Consider the following 24,381-nt stretch of genomic DNA (forward strand, 5'->3'; position numbering starts at 1 on the left):
TTTCACTCCATTCATATTGGTCATTTTAGGTCTCATGGGTTCGGGGTATTAAGAGTGCTCTAATGTTGTTTGAAATAGAATTTTAATTTCCTGCCCCTAGGAGTGAGTTTATTGAATGTGAGTCTTTTTGGCAGTATCATAAAAGCTGGGATGCTGAGTGTTCTAAGTACCCTCTGGGAAGGTGGAGTGAAGAGCTTGGACCTATTTGGGATTGTTTGGGAGTAGAAGGGACAGTGCAGCAGGCCTGGCAGAGAGTGCTGATCCTACCATAAACCAAAGGGAATGTGACAACCCACATACCTGGAGACTGGGGATAAATGCCACATGTTTTGATTTGAGGTATCAAGGTTTCTTTGGTGTCAGTGTGAGTTTAGGTTGGAGACCAGAGAGTTGCCCATTTGGGAGGATGGGAGCAGTCCAGGAGTAAGGAGTAGGGCCAGGAACCAGGAGTAGGGGCCTCAGAATCCCCAGGTAAATGGTAGGGATGGAATTTGTCTTCTTTTTAGTTGTGCAAAAAAATATATATAACCTGAAATTTGCCATTTTAACCATTTTAAGTGTATAATTCAGTGTCATTAATCACATTTATAGCATTATGCAATCATCACTGCTGTTTCTAAAACCTTTTTATCACCCCAAACAGAAAGTGTAACCATTATGCCATAACTCTCCATTCTCTCCTCCTTTAGCCTTTGATAACCTCTAATCTGCTTTCTGTCTCTGTGAGTTTGCATATTTTAGATATTTCATGTAGGTGGAATCATACAATATTTGCCTTTTTGTGTCTGGGTTATTTCACACAGCGTAATGTTTTCAAGGTTCATTCATGTTGTAGCATGTGTCAGAATTTCTTTGCTTTTTTTTTAAGATTTTATTTATTTATTCATGAGAGACAGAGAGAGAGAGAGAGACAGAGGCAGAGGGAGAAGCAGGCTCCCTGCGGAGCAGGGAGCCCGATGCGGGACTCGATCCAGGGACTCCAGGATCATGACCTGAGCCGAAGGCAGTCGCTTAACCAACTGAGCCACCCAGGCGCCCCATTTCTTTGCTTTTTAAGGCTAAATAGTAACCCATCATATATATATATATATATATATATGTTTTGAATATCTATTTGTAGTAGATAATCTTATTTACATTGATACAGAATTGTTTTACATTTTTATTTTTTTAGGGGGGGTGGGGTGGGGAGGGGCAGAGGGAAAGAGAGAGAATCTTTTTTTTTTTTTTTTAAGATTTTATTTATTTATTTGACAGAGAGAGAGACAGCGAGAGTAGGAACACAAGCAGGGGGAGGGGGAGAGGGAGAAGCAGGCTTCCCGCTGAGCAGGGAGCCCGATGTGGGACTCGATCCCAGGACCCTGGGATCATGACCTGAGCTGAAGGCAGACGCTTAACGACTGAGCCACCCAGGCGCCCAAAAGAGAGAGAATCTTAAGCAGGCTCCACGCCCAGGGCAGACCCGGATGTGGGGCTCGATCTCACAACCCTGAGATCATGATCTGAGCCGAAATCAAGAGCTGGATGCTTCACCGACTGAGCCACCCAGGCGCCCCTCATTTTACATGATCAGATCAGACACTAATCGATCCTTTATTTTAGTAAATTATCAAGGAAAACAGAAAGGGAACGATTCAGTGGTGTTCTCTATTAGCCTGTCTCACTGCAGCAGGAGGATCTGGAAACACACGGAGCCGGTACGGTTGAGTCTGGGGAAACAATGTGTTTTTCTCTGGCCGGACAGTGGAGAACTTTAGCTGCTTAGACGGTGCTTTCCTTTTCTGAAAAAAACATTGATACAGGAAAGGAGGATGATTCCTAGCATTGGAAGCAGTGTGAACAGTGTGAGTGGGGAGAACAAAGCCCCTGGCAGGCAGGGTGGACAGGACTCCGGATTAACAAGGTCCTCAGTCGGCTGCCTGTGGTCCAGCCGAAGGGCAGGAGTCCCACTCACATGTATATATCTGTCAATGGACATTTAGGTTGCTTCTACCTTTTTTTTTTGTCTATTGTGAATCATGCTGCAAGAATATCAGCATACAAGTGTCTGAGTCTCAGCTTTTAATTCTTTTGGGCATATACCCAGGAGTGGAATTGCTGGGTCATATTGTAATTCTGTTTAGCTTTTTGAGGAACAGCCAACACTGTTTTCCTGGAGTTGTTCTTGACATCTGTGAAGCTGGTGGTGACAGGTGTGCAGAGGTGGGGATGAGGTCTGACACTAGGAAGTAGAGCGAAGGGGAGGAAAATGGACCACAGGAACACAGCAGAAGCCCTAGTGAGTGGCTTGGCCATACACAGAGTTGGCATGGCTCATATGTTCTCAAGTGTGGTCTGTGGACTGATTTGGCTTTACCTGTGTGCTGGTTAGAGCAGCAGCATCTCAGGGCCTCCCCCAGAAGCACTTGCCTGTGCCTCTCTAACTTATATGTGCATGGGCCCATCACTTGGGCATCTTGTGGTGTATTCTGAGTGGAGTGGTCAGGGGATCTACATTGCCAACACGATCCCAGGTGATGCTGGGCCTGCAGGTTCCTGGACTATGCCTTGAAGTCAGTGTCAGGACTGTCTGCATATTGGAATGACCTGGTGAGCTTTTCAAGCATCCCAATGCCTGGGCCCCACCACAGAGGTTCTGATTTAATTGGTTTGCGGTAAACCTGGTTTTCGGTATTTTAATAAAGTGCTCCTGAGATTCTACCATGCCTCCAGGGTTGAGAACTTCTCCTCTGGGTGTGGACATTGTTTCATCTTTTGCACGTGGGTCCTCCCACCCTCCTTCCTGGTTTCTTTCCAACCCTTCTGCTTAAAACTGAGTCACATTCTCAACTGATTGATCTCTCATTTATCATTTATGTTGCCTGCAGAGTAATCTTTCTAAACCCGTTCTGAACAGATTGCTCTCTTGCAGAAACTGTCCATGGCTCCCCCTTGCCCTCCATGAATCAAAAAGACCTTGTATTTATCCTCTAAGGCCCTCCTTGGGGTAGCTCCACTCTTTTCCAGCCATGTCTCCCTCTTGATGGAGCCCTATATATTAGGGAAAATAAGCTAATTTCTGTTCTCTGAATACAATGTGGGATTTCCTATCTGTATGATTTTGCTTGGGTTAACTCTCCATCTGTTTAATCTTTTCTACATATGTGTCAGTCAGGGACCAGCCCTATTTTTACTTACTCCTATGAAAACCTTCCCTAATCTTTGCAGCTGATGAAATCCTTTTTCTTTTAGCATTTTTATTTATTGTTTTCTTACAGAATTTACTTTTCCCCTCTTGTGTTTCTGGAATTTGTATTCTTCTCCTACCCTTCTTACTGGATTATAAACTCTTTGGGGGCCAGAGCCTCTTTTTCGTGTTTGTAGCCCCTGCTGGGCCTACAACAGTGCCTCGCACATAGTAGGCATCCCCAAAGATGGGTCAAATTGTTGTTGAATTGAGTAATTTGCCTCCATGTTATTAATTCTATTTTGACCTCTCTGTGCTATACTGATATTTTAATTTCACTGCCTGACATTTAGTAAATCCTTAGGGATTTTATTTCAATAAATGTTTTTCCAAAAGCTCCAAATGTTCTTCATAAACACGTGATACAACTTTGTTGGTGTCTTCCAAAGTTTGCAATGTTTTAATTGTTCACTCTTTGTACTAGTTTGTTTGCATTTTGGCTTCCTTGTGTCCCAAGACAGGGTGGGATCCAGTAGGAGGTCAGAGGCCACATTCTTTTGACTTGCAAAGACTCATTATATTCCTAGAATCTTTGAAGCACACTGGTAATGAGCCCTGATTCCTGAAAGCCCATCCGGCTCTGATTCCTCCTCAGGTTCGGGTGGGGACTTCTATGGTACTTAAGTGGGTGATGGGACTTAGAAGGTAATGACGTTTCCTGCAATTAAATCATGTCCATAGCAGTCACTTGCAATCCTGTAGGAACAATTATAAGGAATCCCCTCTCATTTGGCACAATGAAATATGAATATTTTCTAACAGGCTAATTAGTGCAGTTATCATTTTTTTAAGCCAAAAATGTCAATGTGTAGGATTTAATTAGTCTGCCCTAGGATTACAAGATAACTTCTTAGCTTAGTCAGTCTGTCAGCATTTTCAGGTTTTGGGAGGATGCCAGGAACTATCACCTACACACTTGCATAAACTTTTAAGACTTCTAGAAAAATTACTATGAAGAGCAGGTAAAGTTCCCAGAAATAAAATCTAAATTATATGGGTGGAGGAGTTGTGACCAAAGGAATATTTAGTTAGTGGAAAGTGTAAAACACAGGCCTTGACATCCCATTGTTCTTATTTCTACATTGCAGGACTTAGGTGGTTTAGATGTTGCAGTCTTGGATTTAGACTCCTTTGGATTCTAGTAGAAGAAACTGATTCTACCTGGCTAAGCTACATGACAGTTGATTGGTTGCATCTTGGGTAATGTGCAGAATGAAGGAGACTTGGAATAGCTCAGCCATGCAACAAGGGGATTAGGGAAGTTTCTGGGAGGTAGGTAATAAGAACTAGTAGTGGGCAGTCTCTTCAGGATTCTGCTGGTGGAATGAATGTCTTGCAAATTGTTTCAAATCTTTTGATTTTCCAGAGAAAGAGAGTTGGGTTGACCTAGGTCATGGAATGGGTTCAGTAGTATCCCTTCAAAGTTCATGTCCATCCAGAACCTCAGAATGTATGACCTTATTTGGAACAAGGGTCTTTGCAGATGTAATTAGGGTAGGGTAGAGATGAGGCCATACTGGTTTGGGGTGAGCTCTGCATCAAATGAGAGTGTTCTTATATGAGGCAGAAAAGGAGAAGACATGGACACACAAAGAAGGAGGTGATGTGCCACAGAGGCAGTTATTGGAGTGATGTGTCTACAAGCCTAGGAATGCTAAGGATTGCCAGAAACCACCGTAAGTTGGGAGAGAGGCATGGGACAGTTTCTCTCTCAGAGTCCCCAGAAAGAACCAACCCTACTGACAGCTTGATTTTGAGCTAGGTCTGCCTAAACTATAAAAATAAGTTTTTCTTGTTTTAAGCCACCAAGTTTGTGATAATTTGTTTCAATAACTTTAGGAAACTAGTACAGATCATATGTCCAGAGAGGTAGGCACCTTGATTGACAGCGTCCTCGTAACTATTTGCAAAGGGCTAGAAGGACTTCCCAAAAAGAAATCCAGTGGTTGTCCTCAAGGAAAAGAGCATGGATAAGTGGACAGAAACCACAGGAATGTCTATTATATACCATAAACCTAAATTCCTATTTTCCCTGGGGGACAAGAATGGGAAATGCACTGTCTAGCTCTTGCCTCAAGTAAAATGTGAAGCCCACCATCAGATTTTGCAACTAGTTAATAGTCTTTTGGAGGAGAATCAGTGGTGTTGTTGATAACAAAAGATACAGAAGGCAATGCATAGGACAAAGGCTTTGTTTACATGGTCAGGGTTTGATATGATATGGGTCAGGAAGGTAATCTCTGAAATGAACGAAAATTGACTACTGTATCAATTGAAAGGAGCTTGGAATAATGATCCCACCTCCTTCCTTGAGTGGGACACTGTGACAAATGTGGGTTGAACATAGTCAACAGAATAAATTCTAACCTGTGTGCAGGGAAATCACAGAGAGCTAAATGGAAATTGTCGATCTTGTTTGGGTGATTCTGCATTCCATTCCCTTTATATTCTTAGGTATTTGGTGGCCAGAGAGATATCTTTGTGTTTATTTACTTTGCAACTCTAACAATTAACAACTGGTATTTACTGAGGGCTTCCTATGAGCCAAGAACCATGATAAAAATGTTACACATGCATCATTTTATTTATTCCTCAAACAATTCAATGTTGTTCATATTGTTAGTGGCTCCGACTTTTGGGTGTGAAAACAGATTTAAGGAGGTTATGTACTTACCTAGGGTCACATAACTGGTGAGTGGTGGTACCAGGATTCAAATTCCAGAGTCTTGACCCCAGAGCCTAAATTCTTGAATAATTGTGTAGCTATTGTGTGTACCTTTACTGTGAATATACTTATCCTTTCAAATTGCCATCCTTTTCTTTTTGGTTGTTGTTATAATATTTCCTTCAAAAGTCCTGAAGCTTTGCTCATGTGGTGTATTCCTTGGAAACTTTCAAATGTCAATGGAATGAACCAGAACTTTCTTTGTGCCATGAAGTGTACTGTCTGCTAAGCTAATCTCTTTCCTACTGGGGAATATGTATAATACGAACTGGTTTAGCTAGACTAAAAATCAATCATCAAGGCCACTGATGAGGCTAAAAAAAAAAAAAAAAAAATCAAAAGCAGTTAGCATACAAATGAGAGTGATTCCCTATAACTCTATGTGGGACAAATTTCCTGAACCACCATACCAATAAATCAAGGCTGTGGAAGCTCAGTTATAAAGGAAGATAGATTGAACAATTTTCCTGTTACAAACAAGCTGTTTTGTACTATGTATCTATCAGCTAGTTATTCAGGTCTAATTTAGGAATGTGTAAGTAAACATGGCCAAATATATTTAAATACACTTGCATTACAAGTTGCCAAATAATGCTCCGCATTAACACAACCAAATTATTTCTGGAATCTTTAAAATGCCTTTTGCATAACTGTAATTAGAAATTCTTTGCTGTAAAAAAGTAGTCTGCAAGGACCACCCCCCATTCCCCCCCCCCCCATTCTTTGAGGTAAATTTTTGTTGTTGTTTGTCATTAGAAGACGTTTTGAATTCTTTGGACCCACTACTGGAGCATACCTTCTCAGTTGTGTTGAGTGACTTCCCTGCTGGGAGTCTAGAGATACAGCTGAAGCCAGACATAAAGCTGCTTCCAGTTTCCCTTATTCCAAGAAGCTGGTTGACTGCAGGGCCTTGGGACTCTGTAAGGTACTGAGGTAATTTATATCAGGACTTTGGGGCCGTAAATCAATAGAAAGGATGCTTCTCTTGACTGGTTCTAGGTTCTTTCTTCTTGTTCTTGTTCTTGTTCTCATTCTCGTTCTTCTTCCTCTTTTTATTTTATTTTTTATTTTTTTAAAGATTTTTTATTTATTTATTTGACAGAGAGAGAGACAGCGAGAGCAGGAACACAAGCAGGGGGAGTGGGAGAGGGAGAAGCAGGCTTCCTGCCGAGCAGGGAGCCCGATGTGGGACTCGATCCCAGGACCCTGGGATCATGACCTGAGCCGAAGGCAGACGCTTAACAACTGAGCCACCCAGGCGCCCCTCTTCTTCCTCTTTTTAAAAAAGATTTATTTATTTATTTGAGACAGAGAGAGAAAAAGAGAGCGAGAGAGTGATTACACACAAGTTGGGGGGGAGGGGAAGAGAGGGGAGGGAGAGGAGACAGAGAATCTCAAGCAGACTCTCCACTGAGTGCAGAGCTGGATACCAGGACATGAGATCATGACCTGAGCTGAAATCAAGAGTCAGATGCTTAACTGATTTAGCCACCCAGGCACTCTTAGGTTCTTTCTTCTTATTTTTTTTCTAATTTTAATTTAAATTCAATTTAATTAACATATAGTTTATTATTAGTTTCAGAGGTAGAATTTAGTGATTCATCACTTGCATATAACACCCAGTGCTCATTACATCAAGTGCCCTTCTTAATGTCTATCACCCAGTTACCCCATCCACCCACCCACCTTCCCTCCATCAACCCTGAGATTTTTTTCCTATAGTTGAGTCTTATGGTTTGTCTCTCTCTCTGATTTCATCTTATTTTTCCTTCCCTTCCCCTATGTTCATCTGTTTTGTTTCTTAAATTCCACGTATGAGTGAAATCATGATATTTATCTTTCTCTGACTGACTTATTTCACTTAGCATAATACCCTCTAGTTCCAACCACATCATTGCAAATGGCAAGGTTTCATTCTTTTTGATGGCTTAGTAATATTCCTGTGTGTGTGTGTGTGTGTGTGTGTGTGTTTACACTACATCTTCTTTATCTATTTATCTGTTGATGGACATCTGGGCTCTTTCCATAGTTTGGCTATTGTGGACATTGCTGCTATAAACATTGGGATGCATGTGTCCCTTCGAACCCCTGTGTTTGTATCCTTTGGATAAATATCTAGTAGTGCAATTGCTGGGTCATAGGGTAGCTCAATTTTTAACTTTTTGAGGAACCTCCATACTGTTTTCCAGAGTGGCTGCACCAGGTTGCATCCCCACCAACAGTGTAAGAGGGTCCCCCTTTCTCCACATCCTTGCCAATATCTGTTGTTTCCTGATTTGTTCATTTTAGTCATTCTGACAGATGTGAACTGATATCTCATTGTGGTTTTGATTTGTATTTCCCTGATGCTGAGTGATGTTCAACATTTTTCTCATGTGTCTATTGGCATTTGTATTTCTTCTTTGGAGAAATGTCTGTTCATGTCTTCTGCCCATTTCTTGACTGAATTCTTCATTTTGGTTTTTCTTTTTTTTAAGATTTTATTCATTCACTTGACAGAGAGAGAGAGAGAGAGACAGCGAGACAAGCAGGGGGAGTGGGAGAGGGAGAAGCAGGCTTCCCACGGAGCAGGGAGCCTGATGCGGGGCTCGATCCCAGGACCCTGGGATCATGACCTGAGCGAAGGCAGACACTCAACCGACTGAGCCACTCAGACGCCCCTGGATTCTTGTCTTTTGAGTGTTGAGTTTGATAAGTTCTTTATACAGTTTGGATACTAGCCCTTTACCTGATAAGACATTTGCAAATATCTTCTCCCATTCTATAGGTTACCTTTAGTTTTGTTGACTGTTTTCTCTGCATACAAAAGCTTATTATCTTGATGAAGTCCCAATAGTTCATTTTAGCTTTTGTTTCCCTGGCCTTTGGAGATGTGTCTTGCAAGAATTTGCTGTGGCCAAGGTCAAAGAGCTTGCTGCCTGTGTTCTCCTCTAGGATTTTGATGGATTCCTGTCTCACACTGAGGTCTTTCATCCATTTTGAGTTTATTTTTGTGTATGGTGTAAGAAAGTGGTCCAGTTTCATTCTTCTGCATGTGGCTGTCCAATTTTCCCAACACCATTTGTTGAAGAGACTGTCTTTTTTCCATTGGATATTCTTTCCTGCTTTGTCGAAGATTAGTTGACCATAGAGTTGAGGGTCCATTTCTGGGTTTTCTATTCTGTTCCATTGGTCTATGTGTCTGTTTTTGTCTCAGTATTAGGTTCTTTCTTCTAATCTACTCAAAGTTGAACCAAACATACAAGGCTCTGGGCAGGAGCATTTTTGAGCATAACTTCACCCTAGTAATATCAAATAATTGTTCAACATTTTTCTAGAGTTGTAAAAATGTTGGAAGCAGAGGGCCACTGGTGGTAGCTCTGAACATTTTCTCTCTTGTTCCAAGACCTGACCCAATGTACTTTCCACAGTCTGCAGGGGATGGCACCCTGGGTAAGAGCTAAGAGCATAGACTCTAGAATCCAACTGCCTAGTTTTCAATCTTGGCCTCTTAATGTCTTGATTTGTGACTTTGGGCAAGTTACGTAATTTCTGTGTATCACAGTTACCTCATCTATAATAAGAGTATTTAGTTTAACGAATTTGATAATCCATATAGCAACATTAACATGAGTCCTAGTGCATAGGGATCCTACAAAAAATATTGTGTATTATTATTAGCCAAACAAAAGTCCTGCCCAGTGGAATCCCCCTTCTTGCAAATTTATGCCTTGCTTTTCTTTTGGGGAATCATCTCCTGCCTGAGCTTTGTCCATGTGGTTTGGGTGGATGACTCTTCTTCTCCCTTAGCCCCAGTTCCAGAGGTGGCTTTATGGTCTGGATTTAACTGATCAGTCTATTCCATTTCCTCATGGCCACTGGGACTGGATCAGGATGGGCTTGTGATCCAAGGGGACCAATGAAACCCTGTCCAGGGACTTTGGTAGAGTGTTGGGAAGGAAAAGCTGATGTTGGTAGAATGCACAATGTAAGCCTAGAGGTGCTAGGGACCACTGTGAGGTAGGAGATGGAGTGAGAGAGAGGCTGAATCTTGACAAAATCACTGGGTTCTGGCATCTTTGAAGCCAGACTTATCACTGGACTTTTCATACATTGGCACCAATAAATGCCCTTTTGATTAAGCTAGTTTGATTTAATTTCTGACAAATTAGGGTGAGCATACGTCCTCATTTGTTTGGGACAGCCCTGGTTTGTACCTATTGTCTCAGCATAATTATGAATAGTGCTTTATTTCACTCTCAGAAGAGTCCTGATTGAGAGGATAAATTATATGGCCATCTTATTTGAACCCAAAAAGTCCAGATTAATACAGCAACACTGGAGCAAGGCTCTTGTGGAGTCCCATGTCCCAAGACCTTCTCAAATTACACAGCACATACTGTGTTCTCACTAGGGAGAGTTCTGGTGGATACACTCGTCTGTATCCCTAATGAGGGTTTAGGGCCCCTTCTAGATGGCAGCTGCCACAGTGGCCTCCTTATTCCATTTCTGACTTTTAGGCTCTAGCTACTTAATAGTACTTAGGACTCTTATCCTGGTACTGACAAGTTGAACTTTTCCAGTTAAGCAATTAGCCTTCCTAGTCAATCTGTCTCTCTCCTCGTCTCCTCTCCTTCCCCCTTGACTACTCATACATGTGTGCACACACACACATATATGCACATGCAACATTGGATTGGGTAAAGACCACCAGCTCCCTTCTCATATCCCATCACCATGTTTGTTCATTTTCCAGTGGTGCTAAAGGGGACAGGTTTGTGTTGGGAGTTGGATGGGTAGACAAATAAGATCACTGGGATCATTTTAGGCAGTAGAAGACACATGGGTGAAGATCTAACTTACATCTGATGTGATGTTGGACTTCTTTGAATCTCTTGTTTTTCCTTGTTGATGAAGCATCCAAAGAGATATCAGAGGCAGAGCCAAACTTCATCCTTCCTGACTGTATAACCTTTAGACAAGTCACTCATTACCTCTCTGAGCTTCCATTTGCTTCACTATTAATTGGATTTAAGAGTGTCTTCTCTGCCTGTCTCTTAGTGTTGAAACACGATGATGCATTCCATTGTGGTTCATAAGCTGCTTTGTCAATGCAGGGGAACTGAAAACTGTTGTCATGCTATGGCAGTTTTCCTCACATCTCACATGGAGTCTTATTTTTTTAATTTTTATTTTATTTTTTATTTTTTAAAGATTTTATTTATTTGACAGAGAGAGACACAATGAGAAAGGAAATACAAGCAGGGGGAGTGGGAGAGGGAGAAGCAGGCTTCCCGTTGAGCAGGGAGGCTGATGCAGGGCTCAATCCCAGGACCCCGGGACCATGACCTGAGCCGAAGGCAGACGCTTAATGACTGAGCCACCCAGGTGCCCCTGGGTCTTGTTTTGTTATCACCAGGGTTCAAGAGGTAAGTCAACAAGGTCCTATTCCACTGTCGTGCTTATATATATATTTATATGGGGAGGGAGAGTGGGAGACATTAAGTTATTTATCTGGACAATATCCATTGTTAATATCTATTGAATATTTACTTTTCTGCCAGGCCTAGGGCTAAGTGCTTTATGTGCATTATATCATTTTAATCCTCACAATGACATGACATAGTCTGTACCATTAGCTTACACATTTTTCAGATGTCGAAATTAAAGCAATAATTGGCAGAATCAGGATTCAAACCTATGTCTGTTTGATCCCAAAGCCTTTGCTTCTAAAGGTGATGTTATTCTGCTCATTTTGTGCTGTGGGAAGAACACTCAGCCTGAAGTCAGGAGCTCTGGCTTCCATTTCCCTATCTGCCCTTAATAAGCCAGGTGACCTTGGACAAGTCAGTCTACCAAATGGGCCTTTATTGCCCTATCTGACAAATGAGGGCTGGATTAGATAACTCCTGAGGTCCCTTGAGGTTCAGTGATTTTATGATTCTAGGTTGGGCTTGGGATCAGGAGTTCAATTTTTCTTTAATGTCAGCAGGTCTAAATCTTTCCTTTGGGGGATGCATTTTATCACAAATATCAGTCACCAAAGCCTCCAGCTGCAAATCAAGAATAAAGGAGAAGGGGTGGTTTGTAGGTGCAATGAAGGAGAAGTTCCTCCTGCCAGATAGTTAAAAAATGGTGAAATTTGCATCAAAAGTATATTATTAGTAGTAGAAAATAATGATTAATGCCATTTCATGTTCCTTTCACAAGTCATGGTAGATAATGAACAATGATAACACTATGCATGATTGCTGATCCTTGTGACATTCAAAACAGATTCAAAATTCCTCTTCCACATACAGGACTCAGTTAGGGTGCTATATTAAATTCAAACTTAGGGATCAGATTTAAAATTCAAATGCATATCCTTTTTGCATATCTATTTTGACACAGCATTACAAATTACTCACTGTAATATGAATTAAAGATGGACTTTTGCACAATGGGGGAAACATTAAAAAACCCTATTTAAATTTGAATCCCCTTTTTCCCTTTTTAGATTCCCCCCATATTTATCTGCTAATTATCAAAAATACTGCAGTTTAAACAGTAATTTGTTCATTCAGATTTTATTATTTTTTGCTGGTAGTGACTGCCAAGAAGAAGCAATGTTGATATCATGAATTACAATGAGCTCATTGTGATGTGCTTAAATGAGAGAATTTTAAAAGTACGTTGTCCTGTCTACATTTTAGTATTTACCTAGTGTACATAGTGTGGAAAGAACTGATGTCAAAGAAGGACAGAGCGGCAAATGTGCTTTTAAGTATGTTATAATAGAGCCAGTGAAATGTGCAAAATGACAAATTAAATTTAATGTTCAGGTGCATTGCCAATTTGTTTGGGGGGTAAAAAGCAGCACCCTTTGCTAACCCGATAAGAACTAATCAGATTTTAATTACTCAATGTGCAACCTGGACTGTTTAGCACATTTATGCCGAGTAATCACTGGGGCATCTCAAGCCAAATGGCTGAAAATTTCCATCTTTTAAATTATGGGTATGGTTCTCTGTTAATCATTTTTGGACCTTCTAATTTTCTTTCTTTTTTTTTTTTTTTTTTTGCAACTTCATTTCTTCTGTGACACTAATAATTTCCTTTGGGTTTTTCTATTTTAATGGAGGGGAACAATTTGCTATTTTATATAAATGAAAGTGATGCCCATCTCAGTGCTCAGGCCCTAATGTTGTTTTTCCAGTTTTGTAGAAATATCCTCCCTGCTTTCATCTACCAGGGAAACTCCTGGAGGTTAGGGGCACAGTTTGTCACTACAGAGACAGAGCCTGGCATTTTGGCCTCATTAACATTGTGCTATAACAAAGCGAGTGAACCTCAAACCTAATTTAGCAAAACAACCAACCCCATAAAAAAGGGCAGGACAAGAAAATCAGAGGTGCTTTCAATAAACTGTTATTATGGAACTTAAAAATCTTTCTTAAAATTGCCAGAAGCTTCCCAGCTTTGTGCTGGTACTTAGGAATTTCTACTAACAAATGCTAGCAAAGTTACCACATCAGGCTCAGTAGATACAATGAAATCCAGAATTGCATTCATTTTTGGGCTTCTTCAATTCCTGGAAGTCCTTGTTTAGTCTTCAATAAAATCAACCCTGGACTAATCAATGAGAAATTGCAGAGAATATGAATCCTGCAAAATCAATAATTTGTATAATAATTACACAAGTATATTAGAGAAGCATGGTAGTGCATAGCCAAGCAAATCCCAGGGAACATGCTCTTGAAATCTTTAAAACTCAGCCAGATATGATGAACTTTTGAATACCTTGCTCTGGTGTAGGATGATCCTGGAGTTTAGTAGAAAGACTATTATAAGGTTTTCCTCAATTTATGCAAGTTAATAAAATGAACCCACATCACTTCTGTTGTTAGTGAGTAGAAAAGTTTAAGTGAACTTTAAAAGAGAAGAGACCGGATGGTTGCAGATGCAGGTTCCTGTCCTCTATCTGAAATACCACATCTACTGTCTTCCCTGACACGGTTCCCGTCGGGAATTCCCATAACTGCTCACAGCTGCCTTGTCATGATCTGCCCCAAGTCTCCTCCTTCTTTACCAGCCCAGGTCACTAATCTCATTGTTTTCCTCATCTCAAAGCTGTGGTGTCATGAAGAGAGACCAGAATCAGAACCAGCAGAGTTAGGACCATGCCGAAAGCCCTATCAATCTCTCTCAGCCTCAGTTCCCTCATTCCTAAAACGGAGGTTACGAGATTGCTGAGGTATGAGGTGAAATGTTGGTAAAAGCACTTTCTAAACTGTTTGCCTCCGTAGTCTCTGGATGATTTCCTGACCTGGAGTAAGTTTATCTCTAAGTAGAGGAGTCACAGAGGAGGCCTGTGATGGTTAATTTTATGTGTCAACTTAACTGGGTTAAAGGATGCCCATGTAGCTGGTAAAATATAATTTCTGGGCCAAGAGCCTACAATGAATCCTCACCTTACTTGTGAGCCTCACTTTATCTGTGTGACTTCCTCTTTCCATTCCCTAGCCCTACCGATTTCAGTCACTTTAGCCACCTGGAACTCTATCCTTGCTTCCTCGGCTCAGGGAGATTGCCAATCTCCACTGGGCCTCACTTTGTGTGTTTCCCTCCTCTCAAGGAAAATACCCCTGTGCTGGGGTATTTTTATATACTTTGTCTAGGTACAGAATTGTCTTTAGCAGGAAGCGAATCTGGTACTAGTTATTCTGTAATAACTGCAAGCAAAAGTATTTATCTAGATTATTTTGCTCTAAATTGTACATGAATTATTTATTCCTGGCAGTTTTAATACATTGAGATTTGTCTAATATCACTGTTAGAACCTACCCAACCAAGAAGTGAATTTGATTTGAAAAATAAATGCTCAAAACAATGCAAGATGTTGATTTCAAATTGTTAAGTTTCAACTAACAAAGAGAAGACAACCCTTATCTAAGAACAAAGAGAAGACAACCAGACAGCATTTCTACTCAACAGGATTCTCAGGCATTATTATGAAATTAACCAACACCTCTAAGGTTTTAATTTAAAACAAATTAAAATGTCTAAATTTAATAGGGGCGCCTGAGTGGCTCAGTCATTAAGCGTCTGCCTTCGGCTTAGGTCATGATCCCAGGGTCCTGGAATCGAGCCCCGCATCGGGCTTCCTGCTCAGCAGGAAGCCTGCTTCTCCCTCTCCCACTCCCCCTGCTTGTGTTCCCTCTCTCGCTGTGTATCTCTCTGTCAAATAAATAAATAAAATCTTTAAAAAAAAACTATAAAATGTCTAAATTTAAGCTATGACTTCACACATGTAACAACATCTTTGTGACTCCATGTAATATAAACCATTATTTTGAAAGTAAACATTGAATAAAAGCACCTTCTCTCTTATCTATCTATTATCTATCTATCATCTATCATCTACCTGTCACCTACCTCTCATCTATCATCTATCTTTTATCTATCTATCTATCTATCTATCTATCTATCTATCTATATCATCACATACCTCTTACTCCTTGTCTCTTTCTGTAACATTTAGTAAGCAGTTACTGTATGTTAAGTACATTAGTACCACATCATATTTAATCTTCACAAAAAACCTTTGACGTTAAGTAAACTTCCTAAGATTATTAGTAATCTTGGGTAAGTCAAGAGTCAAATCTAGAGAGTTGATACTGTTGTTATAAGTGCTCCAAGTAAGAGGGAGGAGGTGGATGCTTTTAGAGAAAGATAGTGAATTCTGAAAGAAAGTTTACAGTCTGTACAATAGATTTTTGATGTTCATTCTACCCTTGTGACAAGTTGTGTTTTGTGGATCCACTAGTAAGGGTACCCCCAGATAGGATCCACTAAATTTATTCTCACATTGTACAAAAATGACCTAAAATATAGATGAGGAAGGAAATTTGCCACATCACAGTTTATTGTTTGCTCGAGGTTATAATATTCCCCCTCCAAATATGTCTGGCCTCCCAGGAGAATCTTTCATGACGTGTTATGTTCTAAGAACATGCTAGCTCAAATATAAACATCTGGTCTGAAAATCATGGCTCATTTTTTTTTATTATGTGATGTTAATCACCATACATTACATCATTAGTTTTTGATGCAATGTTCCATGATTCATTGTTTGCATATAACACCCAGTGCTCCATGCAGAACGTGCCCTCTTTCATGGCTCATTTCTTATTTCTCTTCTCTTTGTGTGCTTCTTCATCTTGCCTAGTCCCACGGTTGTGTCTTGGTTTAACCTTATGATCTATAACATCACCTATATCCATACAGAACTAACAACACAACATGCATGTACTAAAAAAACTTTATGCAACAATTTATTTTTTCCCATTAAATGCATCAGTAATGGTTGGACCATTATTTAGGAAGTTTTGTGGCAGTACTTTTCTGGAAAAAAAAAAAAAGGATCAATTTATGGTTACTAGTGTATACCACAGCAAAAAATTTACCACTATCTACGTCATCTGGCTTAATGGTACTCAAGATTATTGAGTTCATTTTTGAGAAGACTCCCGTATTTTCAGCTTGTGTTTTTCCTTTGTGTTTTCAGATTGTTCACTTCCTTTGGTATTTCTAGAACTCAGCTGCAGGAAGACAATGATGTTTGAATGTTTGAGGATGCCAGTAAAGCAAGCTGAGGAAGTAACGAAGAAGAAAACAAGAGTAACAAATAAGAATAATGTAAGTATAGAAGTTATTCTCATTGCTCTTACATCCACAAAGGAGAATTCCTGGAACAATTTGCTGGTTAATTTAGTAAATAATGGGCAGTTTATAAAAATATAAACTGTAAACTGTATGATACATCTTTTCCCTTAAATTAATTAATGCAACTCTCTTTGTGCAGAAGGAAGTTGGGCATTGCGATCATGTCAGCTGTAAACTTGTTGGTTTACTAGGTTTGTCTTGATTGGTTCTCTGGAACTCCATTAACCTGCTTTCCATCTAGAGTCAAAGACATGATCTGCTGTTGAACTCAGAATTTTGCCATTAGAGACTGTAAGAAGCAGAGGGTGGGTTTTGCTTTTCCAATTGAACCTCTTATAGGGCTGAGACCAGGTCTTATATTGCTTTTCTTATTTCCCCACTGTTCTTGGAACTGGCCTTTGTACCCAATTAGTATTTAATAAATACCTGTCTATTGACAGACTTTCAGACTTGGAAATGTAGACTATCAGGAGATCAACAAGGGATCATGCACAAGAGAGAAACAGCTCAGAAATGAGAATTTCACTTTGTTTTATTTTTTAGTAAGTTTTTTGTTTCAGATGAAACTATTTTAACTTCAATCTCATTTAATATGTAATTTTAATACATTTATAAGTATGATGAAAGTATGACTTCAGATAGCAAATTCTGTTAGTCATTTCCTTTTAGATAATGTTTTATTTGTCCTTGGCCTGGGGAAGTATCTAAATGCATTTAGATGCTAGCCAAATTCATTTTATCTTGGTAGGTAAGATGCTTATTAGATATGTATCCTTATAAATATAATAGATATCTCTTCTAGTGAGAAGACTTTTTTCTCTGTTAAAAACTAAACTCTGCAAAGAAGTCTGTACATTTTCAATAGGATTTGAATGTTCATCTGTATATGTATTCTTAATATTCTTTTGGGGACCTCGATGTAGTAGGGCAAGGGGAATTTTTTTCCTTCTTTCAAGGTACATTGAATTACAGAAAAAAAATCACTTGAGGGTAACATCATTAAAAGCCAACATAGTATTGTACTCATTAATTCCACAAAGATTAAAAGGCATAAAATTTACATTATCAGTTGATACAGAGAAGTTCGGGGAGGAAGGAATGAAAGCTTTGGGTCCCTCTCAGTGTTTTTCACAAATGTCTAACCACAAAGCTTCAATAGCAAGGTCACGTGATTGATGGTAGATCCCAGGATCTGCTATCCCAACTTGAATTTTGCATTGTAGACTCAATTATAAAAATAATATTTATCTATCACCAGTTAAGTAACAATTTTAGCCCCCAAGTTTTCAACTACAATTGATGTTGTGGGATAACAAACCATATGTACACTATGAATTTGGGTATTTTCTGACATCATTTCTTATACCCTTGTAGAATAATAATACTCTAGTTTGAAAAACATGGTACTGTAACACCTTATATAAATATTATTACAATGCACTTTAATTATTTTTGCACATTGTCTCCTCCATTACATTCTGAGTTCCTTGGGATCAGGGACTGCATCTCATTTTTCTCTGTATTATCAGAGGTTAGTTTAGTGTGTTGCAAACAATAGCATATGGTATTTGTTTGCAAAATGGAATTAAATTAAGGCATACTTTACACTTGGGCTGTGAAAAGTTCATTTAGACCAAGAGCATCTTTGAGGAAAATGACTCTGGTAATAATTGTCAACAGTTCGTTTTATTTAGTTTATAAGATGTGTTGTGGTTTAAATGAAAGTAAGGTTGGAGCAGTTTCTCGGAGAAAATCAACTTGGCTGAACGTGCATTCTTGGAGCAGTCTCCAAGGTACAGTCTGAAACCACCCGGAGGTCTGTGGGGGTCATGACATGATCAAAGGAGGTCTGTCTTCTCATCAGTTTTTTTTGAAAATGATACACAAATCTCTAGACTTTATTAAAAAAATGTTACAAGCTATATTAATCTGCTAGGGCTACCATAACAAAATACCAGAGACTTAAACAACAGATATGTATTTCTTACAGTCTGGAGGCTGGAAGTCCAAGATCAAGGTGTCGGCAGGTTTGGTTTTTCTGAAGGCCCCTCTCCTTGGCATGAAGATGGCTGTCTTCTCTCTGTGTCTGCATGTGGCATTTCCTCATGTGTGTGCGCATTCCTGGTGCCTCTTCCTTTCTTGCCCTATTGAATTCCAGCACTGCCCTTCCTACTTCATTTAACCTTAATTCCCTCTCTAAAGACCCTATCTTGAAATACAGGCACATAGGGGACGAGGACTTTCACATAGGACCTTTGAGGGGATACAGTTCAGTCCACAACAAAGGGTTAGTAAGAGTTACTTACAAACAAGCTATGAATCCACTTGTTCAAGGTGATCATGTTACTTGACGTTTTGGCAGAGTTGGGTTTGCATTCTACTCTGAAGCCTGGTAGCCACATATATTCATGTACCTGTGGCATCTGTGTTTTTTGCCAGCATAGCCTCAATTCCCCTTCTCCTTGGTGGCATTGTCCATCATAGCGCCAGCCCTTCACTGGCCAAGGGGTAAGCATGTGACTTGAACAAAGCTGGTTAGACATCTTCCTGAAATTTCACTAGTTAGTGTAGCGGGCCAAAAGCAAGTGGCTGCATCAGAAGATACCTCTTGATAGCTCACTAAACACACCGTCCATTCTTTCCTGCTGCCTGTCACTGATGTTGCCTGGTTCCTGTTCTTTCCAAACACATTGGTTTCTCTGTCATTTCCCTCTCAATGAATTCCCTCTCTTCCTCTCTCTGGATAATTTTTGTTGAAGTTACCCAGTATTTGTTTCTGTTGCTTTAAATAATGATAACAACTCGACTAGTTACATGCTGTTTACCATTGTCATAAAACTCGAGTCTTACATATTTACATGTGGGTAGAATTTCTGAACTTGTAGACCAGCTGCTTTGTTATCAGTGCCTCCCTACTGTGGTCTGGGATGAGTCACGGCATCTGGTGGCTGCTGTTACATAAATACATAATTAGATTTTTAAAAAAGGTTTTACTTTGACTGGTCACTTTAGAAAATCCCTGTATTATTATCATGTTAAATGTCATTTGGTTCTGCTCTAATTCTTCATTCTCATTGTTCTTTTGAGGAGATGCTAAGGATAAGAAGGTCATGGGGTGTTTCCTCTGTGAAAGTAGAACCTGGATCAAAAATTCAGAGTACTGTTGTGTCAGAGGGATGGTCCACTATGTTCCTGTTCTTTGGACGTTGATCTGGAATATATTTACGCAGCAAAGGACTGCACCATTTTTGTATACAAATATTGACAAAGCAAGGAAAACAGAAAAACCAAGTGATAGGTATAAAAACCAATCTCTGCTTAATGAGTAACCAATCCTTTTGGGGGCAATAAATAGTCAAGGGAGTAAGATGTCTTTTTTTTTTTTTGACTTAGAAAAAAAGGCACAGAGCATCAAAGCCCCCAAGGATGATTTGCTTCTGTAGCTGTGGAGATGATCACTGTCTTAGCTAGTCAGGGCCAAGCACCATGTGAAGAGGGAGCAGATTCTTTATGCCGTTCTGGAAAGCAAAGGATGGCCATAGGCATCTGTAATGGCGGGAAATGCCAGCATGGGCAGAGCTTCAAAGAGAATTGGAAACCATCAGTACTTAGGACAAACAAAAATAGAGAAATAGAGTAGGTTTTGGTGCTAGAAGCATGTAAGCTCTAAACTGTACTTTATTATAGTTAAAAAATTTCCCTTCCAACTTTAAAGTATAGAGTGATTCTATACTTGAATGACTGTCAAATTCTTGATTGTGAGAAAGCAGACCATAGATCTAGGGCTACTGTAGTGGGTCATATTGCCACCTGTGGCCTGTAAACCACTTACAGACTCTGAGGGCTTAGAAAAGGTAGGAGGAGACAGTACAGCCCCCAAGTACCTAGACTTACACTATACTGTAACAAAAGACAAAGGCTGGGATTAATTATTATATTATCTTTGATCTTTGGAAAGCTTCTTCTACTTCAAAAAGTCCTCTCAATGCTGGATATTAACTTTATGTCTTTTATTTTCAAATTCCAAATAAAGTTTTTAGAGTAAATAATATTTAGTCCCATGGAACAGACTTTGCTCAATTTTAGGAATTTGCTTTTGAGGTCACAATTCCTTAAAAGGGTTAAGAGCTTTAGAATAGACTTTTTGATAGGCAATTTTTGTTCTTGGAGAAAATAAAGTCTGCTTTATTCAGGCTGTATTGAAAATTAAATTTCTAAACCCAAACCTCCCTGTTATCCCCCAAATCATTTTTTTGGGTGTTCTAGTTGATCTCATTGCTTACCATTCTTCAAGCCCTTCCAACGATTTAAAAAACACCTAGCTCTCTGAATTTAAATGCAATCTACTTGAAATACTTAGAGTGGTTTCCATTTTCCTGCACAAACCCTTTCTGATACACTGAGTATGTGAGCATAATAGAGCAGGGTACAGAAAGAGGAGGCTAGGCATCTCAGGCTTGTCTTGATTTTCAGTGTTGCCCAGGGCTACTGTTTACCTTCAATCAGATAGGGACAAGTTAAAACTATGTGTGCAAGACATTTGAGATGGGCATGCATACAGCTGACCCGGAACAGCATTCTTAAGTGAACCATTACAATTTTGCATCTATAGACCTAGATAACATTAGTCTTTAGTTTTTACGCTGCAGAATACTTGAAATTAAGCTTTGTCCTGGTAGAGTCTTCAGCCTCTTGTGGAAGACAGGCAACACCCTGTCCCCAGGCTATTTATTTTAGTAGCTGTTTTGCTGGAGCTGAGTGGTTTGGATCATCTGTTTCTTAAAGGGACAGAATGCAAGGCTGGTCAAGTTGGTTCGCCAGGCTTGAGCAGACAGAATTGGCTGGTGGGATGCCCACTTCTATCATACCATGCTTATTCTTCTAGAAGTTGTTCATTTGGTTAAAGAGAATGACCTTCAGTGGTATAAATATGGACTTTTTTTTTTTTAATCAAAGGTATACTAGTAGCTATGCCAGAATAAATTATTTTATTTATTTGTTTACATTTCCCATCCCTCACCACATAAACATAAGCTTCTTGATAGCAAGGTCCTTATATGTCTTAGTTTATCTTTAGTAAATAATACGCTTTTATCTATTCAAATCATTCAGTAACTAAATATTGAATAGGTACTATATCCCCGACACTAGATTAGGGCTTGGGGGTGTAACAGTGGAAAGACTTGGCTTCAGAGGTTCATTAGTATTAACAGGGAAAAAAATATCATTAGCAAGACATCTTTTCTATAGTTGGGCTTTGACAATTAAAAAAAAAAGTCACCATCTTTTTATTGTGTACAATGTGTAATAACACTGTTGGAGACTGAGAGGGTGCCAGATATGGCTGTTATTTTACCTGTTAGAGGAGATTTATAGAGAGCTCAGAGAGGCTCAACAGCTAAACATTTTGATTTTAGTCTAATTGGAAAGGAGAATTTAATTTTACTGACAATTATAGGTGAATAAAGAGTGCACTTAAGTTGAAATTAAAAAGTAAAATAGTAAACCAGTTAAGTTCATTGTAATATTGTAGTTTTCCCCTGATAATTTGCATTACATGATCATGCTCATGATCTCATAGAATACATTAAATTCTATGGTTTATTATAATAAGAATATTATACCATGTAAGTTGATAAATAGATAAATGTAAAAGAAGAATACTTCTTTTGTGTGTGTGAAAAGATGGAGCTCTTTACCTTGGAAGGGATTTGAAAATTGGGTCACCTTATCCATTTTGTTCATATTGATGGAATACAGGTCACTGACGTCTGGCTTTGTTTAGCTCTTCTTGCTCCATTTTGACAAATGATAAAGAACCTAATTACTAAACTACTCAGCTAACAAAGATGGGGGAAACACCTTCTCAAAAATGGAAAAGCACCTTTTCAAGTATATTGAAGGCCCATCAAATTCAGATTTGAAACTTTTCCCACTTTAGAGCCTGGCCGAGGAGGTATGTGTCGAGGGGAGCATAGCTCCTAATTAGCTCCCCCAGCCTGGTGTTGGAGGGTGAAGACCTCTGTGCTTGGCTTCCCATTTCTTGGAAAAATGCTCCTTGGGAGCAGGGACAATGTTTCTGAAGCACTCATTATATATTTACTGAATAAATGAAGGAAGCTTGGCAGCATCATCTGGAATAGGGATCCTGATCTTTCTGAACCTTTGTTTCTATCTGTCTATACCTGAATTTCATGTGTGATCTAGATGTATAGCAGGGGCAACTTACTTCTCTCAGCTTCAGTTTCCCCATTTGTAAATTGGAGATTCTAGCCACTCCTCTATTACAAAGAAGGAATAAAAATTCTCAATGAGAATGAGCTAATGTTTTTGGCTCCGTAAATATGGTCATTTCGCTATTACCCAGCTTCCCTTCAACGAAGGCTGAATACATCTCTTAATTACTAGAAGAAAATTATTTACTCTAGTTTCTGTGTTCCTCACCTTGTCCCTGGTGACTTTCCATATTGGCCATCTTTCTCTGTGCCTCTTCCTTCTCTGGCTCCTTAAAAGCTGGTGTTCTTCAGATTTTCTTTCTTATGATATATACTCTCATTGGCTGATCTCATAGATTTTTGTAGGTTTAAGGACTTGACCATGTCCAAATCTCCATTTCCAGCTCAGTCTCATGCCTCTTACCCTGAACCCTAGACTGGTGTATTCAGCTACCAACTCTACTGTCACTGGGATGTCTGTGGCAGAGACAGGCTAGTTGCTTATCTGTGGAAGTGTTCCTCTTCCTGGGCACACAGTTAGACTATAGTTGCTAGCTTCCTCTGCATTTAGTTTGAGATCAAATGAATGAGCACTAGCCCATGGTCTGATGTGAGTGAAAATGATATGCACCGATTCCATACATTTTCTCTCCTGTCTTCATGGCTGGAAGCAAAGTTCTCCAAGATGGCAGTGTCATAATATAGGAGGAGTCTGGATTCCTGAGTCACTCCTTGAAGAAGAGCTTCCTGGAAGAGCCACCCAAACTGCACTGGGCTGTAATATGAGCCAGGATTAAAAGTCTGTTAAGCCACTGAAATTTGGGGGTTATCTGTTGCCATAGCAGAGCTTGACCTTTCTTTATTAAGATGGTGTCCCCTAGGCACCGTAGCTCTGCAGGCAGTCTACTTTCCACCTCGGTTGGTGGCACCATCCTCTCTTTAGTCACCCAATTCACAGTCCCCTAGTCCTCAGCCAAATCCAATTAATAACTAACTCCTGTGGATTTTAACTCCCTTATTTTTTCTTGGAAATATCTTTTTTTTTTTTAACCATTGAGGCTCTTGCAATTTCTTACCTGCTTGTTGATTTGAATGAACTTAAAACAAACCAGGAAGCATCCTATTAGAATAGTGGGTCATTATTAAAAGACATTCCCAGCAGGGAACATAAGAGAATGTGGTGACCATGTAACAATACAGTTGATGTCTGGAAATAAGTAAGTCTCCAGATCACTGATGAAGGAAGCGTAGACCTCCCCAGCCTTTGCTCTGTGCTGATGATGCCTGTATACAAAATAAAAAAGGACCCCCTGCAATGCACAGATGGACAAGTGAGGCTTAATGCAATTAACTGTGGACACCTGGATACTTCCTACCTACCGTCTTCCACTTTATCTTTTCATCCACTCACGCATGCTTTTGATAAAGGGTCACAATGCCAGCTGCTTACTGAGCACAGATCAAAGCTGGAGTGATAGTCTGGCAGGGGTCTTCTTGCTAAGCTTGACCTTACCTGGGAGAGTCAGTTA

General features: G+C 39.7%; 1 protein-coding gene across 1 annotated transcript in view; it reads left to right on the forward strand.

The window, feature by feature from the left end:
• The window catches only part of LOC110578164 (proliferation-associated protein 2G4-like), a 106,424-nt gene that overhangs the window by 42,508 nt on the left and 39,535 nt on the right, over positions 1-24,381 (forward strand). The window contains 1 exon segment of the mRNA XM_044914744.1: positions 16,480-16,610. Coding sequence (XP_044770679.1) covers positions 16,480-16,610 — 131 coding nt within the window.

Source organism: Neomonachus schauinslandi, chromosome 5, assembly GCF_002201575.2.
Source record: "Neomonachus schauinslandi chromosome 5, ASM220157v2, whole genome shotgun sequence".
Taxonomy (NCBI): Eukaryota; Metazoa; Chordata; class Mammalia; order Carnivora; family Phocidae; genus Neomonachus; species Neomonachus schauinslandi.